This window comes from Pinus tabuliformis, chromosome X (assembly GCF_031772625.1).
Source record: "Pinus tabuliformis cultivar Carrire ecotype Pingquan chromosome X, CPIR1, whole genome shotgun sequence".
NCBI lineage: Eukaryota > Viridiplantae > Streptophyta > Pinopsida > Pinales > Pinaceae > Pinus > Pinus tabuliformis.
This window is the reverse complement of record NC_142308.1, coordinates 485,744,693-485,761,808: the sequence shown is the minus strand read 5'-3', so window position 1 is coordinate 485,761,808 and position 17,116 is coordinate 485,744,693. Positions and strand designations below refer to the sequence as shown.

The 17,116-nt window shown below is 37.7% G+C and overlaps 1 protein-coding gene across 2 annotated transcripts in view; it reads right to left on the bottom strand.

The window, feature by feature from the left end:
* Nucleotides 1–17,116, bottom strand: part of LOC149140790 (synaptotagmin-5-like) — a 156,051-nt gene that overhangs the window by 115,793 nt on the left and 23,142 nt on the right. Inside the window, exon 1 of one of the 2 annotated variants that reach the window (XM_089452968.1) lies at nucleotides 8,081–8,940. The exons of the other annotated variant lie outside the window; for it this stretch is intronic. Within the exon in view, the coding sequence (XP_089309094.1) occupies nucleotides 8,081–8,185 (105 nt within the window). The 5' untranslated portion in view covers nucleotides 8,186–8,940. Of the gene's footprint in view, nucleotides 1–8,080; nucleotides 8,941–17,116 lie in introns of those variants that run through there. 2 annotated transcript variants of the gene reach the window in all.

Genomic DNA, 17,116 nt, shown 5'->3' with positions numbered 1-17,116 from the left:
TGTTGTAGATGTTTGGTGGCGAAGCTATGGTGCAAGGGCACCAAATTTGCAGAAATTGGCCATCAGAATCCTCAGTCAGACCTGTAATGCTTCAGGGTTTGAGCGCAAAAGGAGTGTATTTGAGAAACTACACTCAAAGCGCAACAAGTTATAACTTTATAAGCTTCAACCTTCAACTGAGAAATTACATTTATTGTTATTTATGACCCTCAAGTGTCAAGACTCATTTTTTTTTATGACACTCTTACAAGTTGGAGTTCTCACCCCTTAATTACTTGGTGTATGTCCATTATGATCTCTGACTACGAGTGAAGCAAATAGAGAAACCACTGGATGTGGGTGCCATTTCCTTATAGAAACATTGATGTATTGTCTAAGTGGAGGGTGGAGTCTAAGGATCCCATCATGGAGGAATCACCTACATGGTTAGAGGAGGAACCATTAGTATAGGTGCAACAAGAGGACTCGGGGGAGGAGCAAGAGGAGGAGGAGAATGTGGAAGCGTCAACACCATCTGCTACAAATATAGGAGAGCACAATTCCATACCTAGTGGTCATCATTTGACTTTAGGTTAAGTGCAAGGGCCTTCTACTACCAGGGACAGGCCTAGCAAACAACCCATCATCTTTTCCCATAAAAGGGAGAGAGGGCACTGATCTCAGATAGCTAGCTACTAGTTTTGTTTTTTTCTTCTACATATAACTCATGATGATGAGATACATTTATATATGTGATGTTATTTTGTAATGGTTCTCCACATTTGAGCCCTTGATTGGACAATTATCAGAGATCAACAAGATTTGATATCGCCTTTAATGTATCATTTTTATTTGACACCCACTACATCATAATATCATATATATCAATGCGTTCTTCATATATATGTTCCAATGTGTTTATTTCATGTTGTTGTTGCTTTATATGTTTAAAAATCTTTTAAAAAATGAATATATTTTGCATTTTTTAATGTTTGTCAATTTTTTTGCCGATGTTTCCAAAAAGATGTTTACATGATCCTCACCAATATTTTGTTGATGCAGACTTTTTCAACATTAATTTGGACAACTCAAGAACATGTCCAAAGAGTGAGAGAGATAGATTGAATGATAAGGCTGATGATGTCAAGGTCTCCTAAGTCTATTAAACAAGGGCAAGGGAGACAAACAAGGCACTAGCTCATTGTCGAAGTCCTCTGGAACCATAGAGGGGTCTAATTATATCCTCCAGGGGAGACTGTATGAGTGAGGGATACTCTTAACATTCGAGGTTGAAAGCAAGAAGCTCTCAATGAATCTTTGGCTACTCCTTTAGGTCTAGGAGGTAGTTTGATGGGCATGAGGTACTCTAACCTGAGTCCATCTAGAGCTAATCTCTCTAGCACTCTAAGAACGTGCGGACTGAGGTAAAAATTGGAACCACCAGGCTAGTCCCAATATATTAGTTGGCCTCCCAAAGGCGGGAGCTAAGAAGAAACCCAAGTTCTCACCATTCTACTATCTAGTGCACTCTAGAACTCTACATGTTGTTTGTTGCTCTAATCTAATGAATCAACAACTATGAGGTGATTAGTTTGGTCATCACAAGGCAAGGCATGGCATGCAAGGGCTGAGATCTATGGTAGAGGATCTCCTTAATGAAGATGGCTAAGCATATCTAGTCCTAATATCAAAATAAAGTAGAGAAGAAGAACAAACTGAAACCATCTAGCATAAAGGGTATGCAAGTTACAGACTACAATGCGACCTCAAAGGCCTACAAGATCTATATTCCAAAGCAAAGGAAGATAGTAGCAAACAAGGATGTTAAGTTTGAAGAAGACTTTACTTCTACATAGTACCACAAGCATATTCTTATGAAAAAGGATGAGAAGCAGGAAGCTCCAAAGGTTAAGCTAAGGTCACCAATGACTTCCAAAGTAGTATAGTAACTTTCAAATGAAGAGGAAGAGATAGTGACCCCTTCCACCTATGTCAGGGGACCTTGATGGTTCACTCACATATTAAGGGATGATTAGGTGTATGTTGAGGCTCCTAGGATCACATTTAAATAGAGGAGACCTTCGAAGAAGTTTCCAAACTACATAGAAGGAAACAAACCAACAAGTATGGTGGGATGCCTTGGTGGAGGAGTACATCTCCATCATGAAGAATGATGTTTGGGACATGGTACGGAGACTAACAATGAATTTCATGGTAAGTTCCAAGTGGCTCTACAAGATCAAGCAAGCAGCAAATAACATCATTGAGAAGTTCAAAATGAGAGTCATGGCAAGATGGTTCTACCAAAAAGAGGGAGTGGAAAATGAGGAGACATTTTCTCCAATCACCAAGTACACTTCCATTAGAGTATTTATGTCCTTACTTTCATTTATGGCATGGAGGATACATCAAATGGATGTGAAGATAGTTTTCCTTAATGGGATCAATGAGGAAGAAGTGTACATAAAGTAACCCCAAGGCTTTAAAGTAAATGAGAAAGTCCCATGTTTGAAAGCTTAAGAAAGCCTTGTATGGAGTCAAGCAAACACTATGAGCATGGCATTCTAGGATAGATGGATATTTACAGAGTATGGGCTTCACGAAAATCGAAACAAATACTAAGTTATATTATATATTTTTTGTATCTGATATGCTTGCTTTGGTGGTCATGTAGATGACTTGTTTCTTATAGGTGCAAAGAAACCCATTACATGGTCCAAACTAGACATGGAAACTAAGTTTGAGATGAAGAATATAGACATGATGCATTACTTGGTTTTGAAGGTTTGGTAGAAACCATGGGAGATTTTCATTGATTAGGATAAGTATGCACTTGAGATCCTGAAGAGGTTTCGAATGGAGGACTGCGAACCCACAACCACACCCATGATCATTAATCTAGAGAAGTTAACAACTTCATATTCAGAGTGTGTGGATCCCACATTATAAAGGAAACTGATAGGTTATTTGATGTATTTCGTCAACATTAGACTAGATATATGTTTTGTTGTGAATACGTTGAGTCAGTTCATGGTAGAGCCAAGGCAAGATCACTTGGTATCACTAAAACATGTGCTTAGATACTTGAGAGGCACAGTGGAGTATGTTCTAAGATATCTTGGAGATGGTGAAGTGAAGATGCAAGGGCATACAAACTTAGATTGTGTTTAGCTTGGCATCAACAATGATATCTTGGTTCAACAAGAAACAGATTTATATGGCACTTAGCTCAGCAATGATAAAATACAAGGCAACAGGTACTGCTACTTGTGAAGTCATTTAGCTTCGCAACTTACTTGCAAGATCTTTTAATCAAGAGTTTGACCCCACAGTCATTTACTGAGACAATGAGAGTAAACTTAGTCTTAGGAATCTAAATGAAATATTCTAGAACTTTTAGAACATTAATGACTTACATTAGGATTTAATCTTAGCCGTTCTTATCAAGATTGATATAGGTGGCAGCTGGGATTGAGGAGATTAGTTATCTCTCAAAAGCATAAAGAGGACAAGATGTGAGAAGTCGACCTCATGTGAGAAAAGCGCAAGAGAGCTAGAAGACAGTAAAGTGCATTCAAGGAGAAGAAGAGTGGATTGCTAAAGAAACCAGCAATATATCAACAGGCTGTACCACTGCTGTATACATCGTACACCTTCAGATTGGGCCATACACCTTCAAATTGTACACTATATTGCTGGAGTGTGCTTCAGTGTTGAAACAAGGTAAAGAGTGATTTGCTGTCCAATAAAGACATAATTAGAGCAGGCCATACTGCTGTCACTGTACCCCTTTTAACACAATCTGTACACTGTTGTAGGAAGTAGTTTTATTTACTATACAGTTGCTGATTCAAGCCGGGTACAGAGGCCACCTTGTAAGCTTTGATCGAAGGAATGAAAAGCCGATTAGAAGGAGAAATCCCTGTTTATGTATATTTGGTTTCCACTGTTGATATTTCAGCCACTGAGTGATTGATGCACTGTTCAGAATTTAATTTTCTGCTGTTAAATAAATTATGTTTTGAATTATTTAATGAGAGAACATTAGGACAGCAATCACCTAGGCCAGAAAAATGTAACCCAAGCACTAAGATAAAAACAAAATTAGATAAATCTGTTCTTGCACAATTGCTAGGACCATATGCATCTTCAAGCTTTCAAACTGTTGGCTGGATAATGTAAATTTTCATAAAATAAATAAGAAGGCACTTGCCAATAATCCAGTGGCTTTATCACCAACATTCAAGGATCATATGCTATATAAAACCAACATCCAAGGATTAAATCAATGTTATCAAACTTTGATGGTGCCATTTTTTGTTGGTTTTGGGTCCAAACAAATCCATAACTGACTCAGCTGAATTAGCATTTGACTAGGCTGAGACAGACAAAAAAGCCACCTCCACTAAGTCAATCAAACCAGTGACTCAACCAAGTCAGACAAAAAATAGTGTCTCTTTTATGTCAGAGCCCAATGCTTATTACTGTGAAAATTCGGAAACCCCGAATCACTACTGCAGCAACTGATTATATTTCTCTTACTGAATCAAGTTATTTACAGTATTATACAGTGTTCCACGGGGATGCATCCCCCAGGGTGGGGGACGTGCTTCCTCACTCCCCCACGCCCCCGAGACGGGGAAACTTTTCCCCACGTTCCCTTTTTTGGAAAACTTGGGGAAACTCTAGGGAGGCATTTTTCTGGTGACAAAATGCGTCTCTCTTGTGGGAAGATGAGGGGACGCAAGGGGGATGCAAGAGGGATGCGTACCCCCAAAATTTTTGGCTAATAACAATTAAAAAAAAACATTTTTTGTGTTTCACTGCTTTCTATGTTTACTTTTAGTTCAGTATTCTATGGTTGTTTTAGACTTCAACATAACGTCATTGTCATATGACGAATTTACTTTTTGATGTGCATTGAGTAATTTTAATTGTCTAATGATGAATTTAATTTAGATGTACCTTGTATAAAATTAATTCCCATTGCCAAATGATGAATTTAGATGGAACATTACATAATGTCAAATGAGGGATTCAATTTAGTAATTTATTTTTAGATTTACATTTATGATTGCAGAAATGTTAAATGATAATTTTGATTCATAATAGTCTAATACGAAATGATGATCATATCTGTACATTTCATAATTAATAAGATTTACTATCTACTAATTTAGTTATTGACATATTGTTGGGATTTTATTTTTTTATTTTTATATATTAGATTTTTAGTAATTTTATAATTTTTATGACTCTGACGTCCCCCTATTTCTCGAAATTTCCCTAAATTTTAGGGTTTCTTATATATGTCCCCCTTGTGTGTATCTTCGCTCCCACGTTTCCCCATCCCGGAAACTCGTGGAACATTGGTATTATACAGTAAACATTGAAATAAATACAATTGCAGCCTTCACAAATTAAATAATATGCGTAAACAAGAACTGAGCAAGAAGAAATAACCACACACACAATTGACACCATTGTTTTTGGACAAGTGTCCCCAGAAAAACCCAATGTGCGAAAATCGTTGCAGTAGTTGAGGGTTTGTATTATTATGTAGTAATTTCTGAGTACAATTCTTCGGATGCCCAAACAAGCAATCCTATACAGAAATCTAACTAGACAAAAATATAGTCAGATGATATCACCCTGTCACTGTGAAACCTGGCACTAATCTGTGTTGGAGATGAGCCTATGCACAGTACTGCATCACACCCACGTAGTTACTGCATCACTGCTGTTGGGACTACGCTACACCTCCTCTCGATCCTCTGCTCCCTGGAAACTTCGGCCCTCTGGGCTCCCAGTCTCACACCCTGACTCCGACACTAGATCCCAACTATTCCCCAGCAGAAATACAGACTCCCTCTCAAGCTTTGCGCTGACACAACGTAGCTCTACACTGCCTCTGCGTGGCCCAATGCTGCCTCTCCGGATTACTCCGCCCTCTCTGCCTTGCACTCTTCGAATCAGGAAAACTTCCTCCGAAAAATTATCCCTACCCCTCACTGCAAGAAATCTCCTCGATCATCTTATCTGGCAACTGTTGCGCTCCTCTTTTGAGAAATCAATCTCTGATCTCTCACTCAATGTGTCTTCCAAATGCCCATCGAAGTCCTTTTTATAATCTTCTCGTTGAGTAATTGACTGCCCAGATTAAATTCTAATCAATGGCTTAGATCATATTGACTTAATCTCCGTCTTTTTCTAGAAGATTCACACCCACTTTTATTAACACCCTTTAACTATTTTAATTTCCTAAGTTTAGACTTAGGCATCTATTAAAAATAATTAATTATTTTAATAAAACTGTTTTCGAGTGGAATTTCCCAAAACGATTTCTAAGTATTCTGGAATAATGTGTCCTAGCCTCCCTGCAAATTTTGAGGCTTAGAGCACATTTGATGCTACCAGAAATCAACAATTACCACTGACTTGAATGCCTACGCACAGCTCCAATCAGCAACAAAAATTCCCTAGTTTGACTCTATGCACCTGAAGATTAGAACTGCGAGATTCTTAATCTTAAGTTTCCTTGTGTGACTCTTGTGTTTCTCATATTCTATGAAGTGAAGTTTCAAGTGGCCATTTCAGTGTGGGTCCTCTACAACATCTATTTTTTACATTGATATGGGAAAGTCCTGAAGGCTCTTATGACTGCTAAAATGGTCACAATGTTTCTTACCAAGAGTGGTTATGTTGGTGGATTTTTGTAGGATTTGACCCATTCTGGAGATTCCAACTATGGTGGTGGAAATGGCTTAAGGGAGTTCTTGGCAATTATCTGTATTAAGTACTATTTAGTATTATTGGACTATCTCAAATCAAAAGTTCCAATATTGGGTAGCAGGTTTCCAATTCCAAGAATTATAGTCATTCAAGAAATCTTCGTTGCCCTAACCTATGCAAATTACAGGGATCTAATGGTAACCCTTACATGCAATATTAATCAGCAAATTTAAACATTTGGTGTCTAATTATTTGTATTTACGTAGATGTATATTAATATAACTTTTAATTCAGTTTTGGTTATTTTATGCAGTTTCTATTCAACAGAGTCATTCATTAAGTTAAACATTGATTTTAGGCAAATAATATCTATCTTCTCATATTATATCATAAAAGAACTACATTTTTTCCCTCACCAAGTCTTAATGAGCCGTGCAGTATTTTTTCTCTCTCCAAATTTGAGTCTGATAACTTTGGATCAAATAATAGAAAGCCAACAGTCAATGTTCAAATGCTAAAAGGCCATGCTGGAAATCAAATGTATTTGATAATGAATAGTCGAATTTAGATAGGGTGAGCTATAATTATCAGCAGCTAGACCACCTATCTTTAATTTGCCAAAGAAAAATACAAAGAAGTACTAGCGTCTACTTTCAACGAAGAAAGTTTATGCCTATTTGAAAACATGAGTAATCACTGATATGTCTTTTACTTGAACCATGAAGAGGTAAACTCTCTACAGAAATAGTATGCACTTGTAGATGTCAATCATATTTGTTAAGTGAGACAAGGTTGAAATTTTTTCAAAAGAATGATCAACACTGTGCTCTACCTACCTGTCACATTAAATATATGAAACTTAATTTCAAATGCGAAAATTGAATTGAATTTGGAACCAATCATTTTGTTTTGGACAAGCCATGTTTCACTCTATGGTTGTAGAAATGTGGCAGAGAGGCCAGTGAATCTACCATCTCACAAGAGGTACAGATTCAAATTCTGGAGGGATTAACCAAATAAAATGAGCTCTTCCTAATTAACTATAAAGATGATAATGATGTAGCAATAAGTGTTTGGGCAATATAAGGTCAACCAAAAGACATCCAATTGTCCTCAACTTGGTAGACAAACTGAAACACATTATTTCTGAATATTTGTTATAGTACAACGTAAACAATGGAGATCGAACAAGAGTTAGGAATCACTAGATTGTAGCTTACAGATTCTTTTTCTCAGAAAGTATTTATCTACCCATATTTCATCATAAAGAAACTACAATTTTGATCATAAACGCATCTTATTAAATATTGCAAAATTGGACTATAGCAGATGTGGAAATGAAACGGATTAAGGTAAGAGATTGACGAACCAGCTGGCTTCTCTGCCTAGATCGTCTGTTCTCTGAGTAAACGAAGGCAATCACCAATAAAACTCCGAAAATTAAACCCAAAACCACACCCGAAACGAACCCCATTGCGACGCCACTCGCTACACGAATAAACAGAAACGTCCTTTTCTGGCCAGTGGAGCGGATGAAGAGACAGCTTCCTTAATTGTAGCTAAAATTAGCCAAACTAGGTAATGAAAAAGAGAGACCTTGCTTGAATATAAGCTAAACTTAATCCAATCGGACAAAAAACTTTATAAAAAAAGCTTAAAGGGGCCGGATTCTCAGACTTCTCACCGATTCGCGTTCGTAGAAGCTACTACAGAGGATTTAAATTTCTGATAACGAGAGCTCGGTGCATGGGGCAAAATCTGTGCCTAAGAAACAGTGTACTTAACCTAAGATTTTACTCTCTGAGGGAAGCGACCATGAGCTTTGAACTGTTACAAAGACTCCAGATGAAGAAAACTTTTAAGAAATTGCCCGGCCTAAATTCTTTGGCACTTCAAATAAAAACGTGCAGAACCTCCAGGCTGCCTTCTGAAGCTTAAGTACTCAAATTTGAAGAGGTTACATCAGCCAAATTTGGATCGTTTCAAATGCGGAAAGAACGGAAAAACTTCGTATTGAATACGGAGGATTCAGAGTCCGTTCATTGAATCCGCCATTTCCACCGCATCAAATGAATATGAAGGGTGTCGGAGCTTGCCTTTTAATATTCCCTGAACCTTGAAGAACCAGAGACACAAAAATGGAAATCGACTAAATACCAAAACCAAGAACAGTAAAGAGCGTGGCATTAAATGAAGTGGCTGTGCAAAATCCTAAAGAAACAGGGATAAAGGCTGCAAGCAGTATGTAGTAAGAAACTAAGATATGTCGGTCTCCACTTAGTCAAACTCTCCTAATTATTCCACGTGTCCGCCACTTGTACAGATCAGCTAAATCTTCTCCGCATAATCGTATTTAGAAAAGTGTTGTCCGCATAATCGTGTTTAGAAAAATAATTTAGTGGTTTGCCGTATGCTTTACGGTAATGACATCAGCAACCCAGAACTTTGAACACGTGTCATGTTTGCATTGGTGAATTAGGACAGTGCTTTTTCCTTTATCATATTATAAAATAGTCCACCGTCATTAACAAGGAAATGCGTGGAAAAGGTTGATGTTAACGGAAGATTGAAGGCCTACGTGTCGGCTTCCCAATTTACGGTGATTTTATGGTACTGTTAAATTTTCATGCCCAACTTCATATGGAAATGTGGTTTAAACGAATTTAATATGCAGGTTTTTGTGCATTTAAGCAGCTAAATTGTTAGGTAAGGTGAGCTTGTTATTATTTTATAAATAAAGGTTTTATATTTTAATTTAGTGGTTTTGTTTTTTAATTAAAGATAAGATTATGATTAGGTCTTCAATGTTAGGTTGATTAAGTTTTATTAAAGAGTGGGTAAGAATGTTGTTATCTTACCCACCTCAATTCAATAATTCAATACTTGTAAGTAATAATAATATGTACCTCAATTCAATACTTGTAAGTAACAATAATATATTGAGTTTAATTTTTATAAGTGATATGATAAGTTTTTAATAAATATATTATTATAATGTTTTGAAATTTAGTTGTTGATTAATCTTGTACTTTGAAAATTCTGAAGTTTCTAGATTTTAAGATGGTTTACTTAGAGTTCTTATATGAGGTGACAAGGGTGGGACAGATGAGAAGGAGGAGCATGGTATAGCCCTCCCATGAAGCAATGAATAGGAGGGATGTGCCATGTCACTCCTCCCTTGAATGTGTTATCGCCAATATCTGCAAAGAATCTAGGTATACATGATCATTAACAAGGTGATCTCCTCCAAGTGAGCGACAGACAAGAAACTCCTCTATCACTTAGTTTCATGATTAAGGTGTGTTTACTACTTGCTATGGTTTTCATGGTGACTTTCCATCTACATTCCTAGATATGAGCATGGAAGGACTTCCTTTGCAAAGTAATCCTCAAGCTCTAGTTATATTGCTTGCCTTTTATATTGTTTCCACCTTATGCAATTTCTAGAGATGTGCGCCCAATTCATGCATCAAGTCTGGATGCATTTCCCTCCTCTCATTTATCACAAAGTGGTGCACCGTCCACAATTGGATTGGCCCAAGCACTATTTTTAGAAATTTTATTTTAAACAAATTTTTTAATATGTAAAATTTGAATTCCATAAATTTTCAAAATAAATTTTATATATTTAAAAATAGTTTAAATAACAAAAAATACAATTTTACTCGACTTGTATTACTATAACTGATAAAAAACTTTAAATCAACCATACTTAACTTTGATATCACACTGTCCATATTTAATGAATAGATTGTAAAGGGAATAAAATCATTCAGTTCCCCAATGTTTCACGCAAAGTTGTTCCGACAAAGTTAATTTGAAGCGCAAAACATACAATTAGGAGAGTTGGGTGCGTACATTGTGTTTTATTTACAGCATTGTGTTTTGCCATATATAAAGTAGGTTTTTTTCCAGATATTTTATAGGATAGGAAATAAGTTTAAATTCATTAAAAAAAAAAAAAAATAGATTAAAAATGATAAAAAAATTATGTTTTTATGAATTAGTAAATGCCCTTAGGATGAAAGAACTTGTATTTGTATAACATTAAGAAGTTGGAGAACAAAAAGTAGCCTACTTAAAAACTATAAAATATTTAAATTTGATAAATTCAACTTGTCAAAATTATAAAACTTTATACCTATATTGGATGACTCAGGAAGAGAGCAATAGTGGGGAGGGTGTGGACATCCCCACCTCTTACTGTGAGAGAGAAAAACGTGCCTCCCTCCCACACTACAAAGGAAAATGTGATTTATAATAGGCTACCTGGCATTCATTACACCATGTGAGCTATCACCTCCATGGAGTTGGGTCATGTCCCTGAGGAGATTAGCGCATGTGCTAAACTATGTTTCTCTGAACTTGGTTTCTTAGCCATAATATTGTTTGGCTATTTAAAAACAAGGGAATTTTCTTCCATTATGCTTGGTTGAGTGTTGTTTATTTTGTGCAGCGTTGACGATGCCCTATCTTGAAGCTTTCTATTTCTTATGGGTGTTTCTTTGGGAACTTTTCTATGTTACATGGGTTATGCCTCTGGATTCTAGTTTCATATGGTTGCATTTCCCTATGCAGCGTTTCCCTCCTTTAAGTGTTGCTTTCCTTGGTCTTTTAGTGTCTCCCCCTTCTTCCTTTGTTGCAACCATGTTGAGATAACAAACTTGCTACATGTCTGGTGGCAAAGATCAAGGCTCACAGGGGGGTTCTCGAGCTCAACAGTGATCTAATGCCTTCCTTGGTCTTTTAGTGTCTCCCCCTTCTTCCTTTGTTGCAACCATGTTGAGACAACAAGATTGCTACATTTATGGTGGCAAAGATCAAGGCTCATAGAGGGGTTCTCGAGCTCAACAATGATCTAACGCCTTGACTCAACTCTACAAAGAACAAATCCCCTAGGGCATAAGAGACAAATTTCATGAGGTGGAGTCTCCTGATTGGGGAGCATCATTGTATGTATGATTATAATGCCCTAGATGCAGTGGCAACTTGGGTGTCAAAGGCAGAGCACACTCGCAGATGGAAAAACCAAGACGTATATACTATAGATCTTTACTAGAAGATGGAGGCCACTCACAAGCTCGTCCCACAAGATAGGAATGATGCCAAGGATGAAATACTCTTATCTTAGATGATAAGATTTTACAGCTTAAGGAGATGAACAACGGGTCAATGCATATAGAATATAGTGTAGCTCTATGACTTAGATTAAGCAACCACAACCTATGCAACCTATGACAATAGAGCTCGATGCCTCCAATTCCTCTTAGTTTTCTTGATGCTTAATTGTTTACGGGCAATTTTACTTAGCAGCAGGCCCATTAAAACTAAAATGCATTATTATATGACAAAAATAATTTGTTTAAATAAGCATAATCTTTAATTATCTTGTTTATTCCAAAAAACTAATGGTCTCTCATTTTCTTAATGATCTAATTTCTAATCGAGCAAAGTAAAAGTATTGACAAACAAAAACTAAAATATATATATAAATTTTGAATACTAATTAAAAAAGTTAATTATATAAATGAAAACTTCTTTTAAATCCCTTTTTTCATATAAAAAAATAGAATTTTTGAATAAATTAATTAGTATCTTGCTATTTTAAGGTTGTCATAAAATAAAGTTTATCTAAATAAAGGATGATAATCATCTTCTTCTTTACCATCTTTATAAGATTTTTAAGCATTAGACAATAATTATTTAACATGAATGAGTATATAATATTTATTATAGATTTTAATGAAAAACTTTAAATTTAAATTTTTTTATTATTGATAAAATAGAATATTAAATTTATATCAATAATGTAATGCATATTTATTGGTATTCTTTTGCAGAGGATGAATGGTGGGTAGGGTTTCTATAGTTTCCTTATCTGTGTTGAATTCTGGAGATTTAAAGAAGAAATTTGTTGAAGGAATGGCAACCCAAGCCTCTATTTCATATAGTGTCATATTGAAAGCCGATATATTCTTTCGGTATTTCAAGAAGCTTTGGCCCCCAATATTGTTGATGATGAATTTTTTTTTAAATAAGGGGTTAGTATGCATATTTAATGGGTTTTGGTCGTGTGGCTGATCTACACAAGTGGATCTCTAAATCGTGGAAAACCTTATTCTTAGAGTGACCATTTATCCTCTCGCTAGGGGTTTCTTTGTTGTTGCTTTTGATAATCCCAAGAACAAGCAGAAAATTTGTGATTTTAGGCCCTGGTTTTGGGGCAACGCTGGCCTATTTTTGCATCCCTGGACTACCATTTTTTATCTAGTATCGGCATTTATTTCCTCAACTCTTGTTTGGGTTAGGCTTCTAAATCTTCCCCTACATTTTTGGAATCTCTCAATGCTATCCTCTATTGGAAATGTGTTAAGGAAGTTTCATACCCGCAGTCCAACAGGAAAAATGTATTATAAAACTACTTATGCATGAATTTGTGTGGAGATGGATTTCAATAAGGGTTTTCCTACTGAAATTAATCTGTCGGCTCCAGATTATGTGTGGGCTCAAAAGATCGATTACAAAAATGTGTCTTTTCGTTGCAGAGTGTGCTATGAAACTGAGCATGTACTCAAAAACTACCCAAAGTGTTTGCAGAACAATAATGCGCAAAAAATAATCAAAGATCTATATGGTGGGAGGGAGCCCAATACAATAATTACACAGTATATAAGGCAAAAGAACCTCAAGATGATGGATAAGCAAAGGAAATTCAGGAAGAAAATACTAATAAAAAGGATTCTTTAAAGCAATTGAAAATCAGTTAGGAAGAAGTGCATGGGGACCCGTCGGATTCAGCAGTAATGCAAGAACAACAAATTCCAATGAAAGATGAACATCCCCCCTTGAATCCCCAAGTAAAATTGCTGGAAAAGTCATTTCTTGGGCAGATTAGGCAGATAAGGAAGATATGGAAAATAACAAGGTTCACGCATCAAAGGATTCATTGGACGCAACAAAAACTGCAGATTGGATTAAAGTGGAGAAGAAGAAGAAAAATGTTTCGCAAAGAAAAACGAGTAGTTTAAATTAAAGTAGCGAAAAATGGAGTGTAAATGTATATTGATTTTAGGAGTTTTTTGGAAAAAATTTAGTTGGAAATAGTTTAAAATGTTTGTTTGATGGGGTAATAATTTAAGGGTTTGGATTGAGCCTTTATGTTCAATCTCAAATCAACAAGGAATATTGGCATTATTGAAGAAATGTAATGGTTTTGGGTCGGATCCCAACTCTCTTTTTTAATGAAATTCTCATACCCGTTTCTTTGAAAATATATATATTAAATTTAAGATTTAAAATTAAAATTAAAAAATAAATAAAAATTAATAAAACAAAATAATTTCTGGCAAACAAAAAAAAATAAAAATAATAATAATAATAATAAAATTTGGGTAAAGATCCAAGTCTTAGGAGACTCAATGTTGATTATAAAACATATGAAATACAATTCATCAACAAACAACATGAATCTAAATCAAATCATTCAGAGATCCCAAGGTATGATTCCTCTCTTTGATCTGGTGTCATTCTTTCACATCCTAAGAGGGAATAACCAAGAAGAAGATAAGAAAGCAAATTTGGCCTGCCAGTTGAATGCATAAAGAAGTATAGTGAATGAGATAGAGGAAACACTATACATTCCCTAATCATGGTCAAGGTTTTCAATCATTGGACTGGGGTAGGCACTCTTGGCTCGACCAAGAGATTAGGAAATCAAAACAATATGGAAAACTTGGGGTTCGTAAATATATATCCCTTGCCCCCCCCTCTCTCCCTTCATTCTCATTATTAACCCTCCCCCAACCCCGACCCTTCCTCCCCCTCCCCTCATCTCCCATTTCACTTCTCCTCCCTAGCCCTCGACACCCCTCTCCATCCCATTTCGATAAGCCTCCAATCTATTCTGATATTCCTCCATTCCATTTCATCTCTTGGTTCCTATATCGGCCTTTACTCAGCCCGACCCGACGTCGCGCCTCGTGGCATTGATAGGCTCGCCTCACTACAGCAACGTGGTTGCTCTCATCACATATGTATTACACATGGTTTTGGGAGGTCTCACAACATGAGAACCCAGCCCCCACGACATAGAAATTGTTGCAATGGTCGGCAATCCAACACAGGAGAACATAAGATAATGGGAGAGCGTGAGAAACATTTAATCCCTCTGCTCTGAATTGCTTAGACTGCGTGTGGGAGGAAGGTGTGGGTAAGGATGAAGGACGAAGTGAAAAGATGGGAAATTATGGTGGAGCATTGGGATCTCAGCTTCATGAGTACCAACTTCCAGTCTTGCATCAAAATCTAGACCTGCACCTTCTATAAATGGGGTAACGGTTTGATCTTCTGTCATGGTTTCTGGTTAATTTATGCTAAGGTGGTCTCTACGAAGGCCCAACGGCTGAGGCTAGAGTCCCTGAGCAATTGATGTGGGTTTCGAGTCAAGGTGTTGCCCATAAGGGTGGTCTCTAGTGGTGTATGCAGTTGGCAGGGGACATTGAGTGCTGATAACTTGAGTGTTGGTATGTTAAGTGCTAGAAAGCTATGTGCTAGTAAGTTGAGTCGAGTGTGGGAGTTTGAGCAGCAAAACGAGGGCTTTGGGTTGATTGCCTGGAACAATCTTGAGTGGGGGGTCTGCGGTATCTTGGAGATTAGGCACTTTGGTAGCTCCCCGATGGAGAAAATGAGTGTGCAAAGTAACTCGGTGGAGGAAGGCTCTCTCTCCGGTTCTTGGGACCGTCACTGGCCTAGGACAGGGGGGTCAAGGGAGGGCAGAGCTCGGGAAGGTGGTAGCAATATGCATACCTGTAAGGACTGTGTGCAAGAGCATTTGGAATTCAAGGAGGGTTTGGCTATTTTGCATAGATGTATCCATCAGCAGCAAAAGGAGGCACTGGATATGCAGGAGCAGCAGCTCGAAAAGGAGTGCATCCGACAACTGGAGGACGAGGTGGACGCGCTGAGACAACAAATTGAGCATCTAAAGCTCAAAATGGAAGAGAACAACCCGAGGATTGAAGAAGAATATACTAGACTCGATCTTAACAGTCCAGCGTTGATGGAGGAGTAAATTGTTTTCTCTCTCAGTTTAAAAATGTTTTTTTATGGCAAACTATACGTGTAAATATTTACTATATCAGTATTGTAGAATGTATAGCCACAGGCTACCAATTATGGGATATTTTTGTTGGAATTATGGGGAAATTTCTCAGGGAAGGAATGGGGAACAAATAAATTTTCAAAAGCCCTTCGCAAGCGCAAAATGTTGATGTAAAATCCCGATTTTGAACGCGAAAGCGCGATTTATATATAAATATACTACTCTTTTTGGTTAAACAAAAATGAGTTGAGAGTTATTTTTTTTTCTCCATAAGACTGCTCTAATTTATATTACAAAAAACCAAAATTACATCCAATTTTACAAAAGGGCCGTGGCCTCGCATCTCCGAAGAGATTTTCCCATGATTAGCCATTCAGAGCAACACTGGTGCAAAAAGGGACCAGTTTCTTCCTTCCGACATAACCAACATTTAAATCGACACAACAGGCTTTTGAGCCAACACAGTGGACATATAACTTGACACGATGGACCCATAACTTGACATAGTTGACACGTAGACTGACATTGTAGACACATAAACCTTCACGGTGGACAATGACCCCATAACAGACAAACAAAGTAAGCAGAAAGAGATGGACCGAGAGTAGCGTTCCTGGCCGTGAGAACAGAGAGGCTTCTGAGCTAATCCTCATCAGTAGTGTGAGGCTCATCCGTAGCTAAACCTTTGAGCTTCTTATCTTCCTCCGCGTCTGGGCGCATCATCCTCTGAGCCGGCTCACTGGGGCCGGCCTCTTCAGCTTGAGTGGGTCGCCTCATATCAACTCTGGGAACCTCCATATCCACCCTTGGCACCGTCAGGTCGTCCCTTGGCCCCCGGAGGTCGCTGCAATGCTCCACAGTGACTGAAACGATGAGCGTATTATTCTCCAGCGTGCAGGGGATGCGATATCTGACGGCTGGATGCTCCCTGTGACCGCAATCCAGGATTTCTCCCCTGCCTCTTTCATTTCTACGGCCAACTGTTCTGCTCGGACTTCTGTTCTGCTCAGAAGTAATTTCCATTGAGGAGGAGGGCGAAATGGCGGGCCTCTGAGTAGCAGAGCGACCCCTAGAACCGCCGCGTCGACTGCTCATCCTGAGCCTCTCAATTGGCATCCTTCGACTGCCTCCCGTAACAGTTTCCCTCTGAGAAAGCTTACACCTTGCCAGAGAATGTTCTGTCTCTGCCAGAATTTGCTCAAGCCGCTTGGAAGAATGCGGGAATGCAACATGGGGTTCGAACTTATTGAGCTCCATTCTCCCTGTCCGATGCTGCGCATTGAATGGCGCCTGAACCAGACTTGA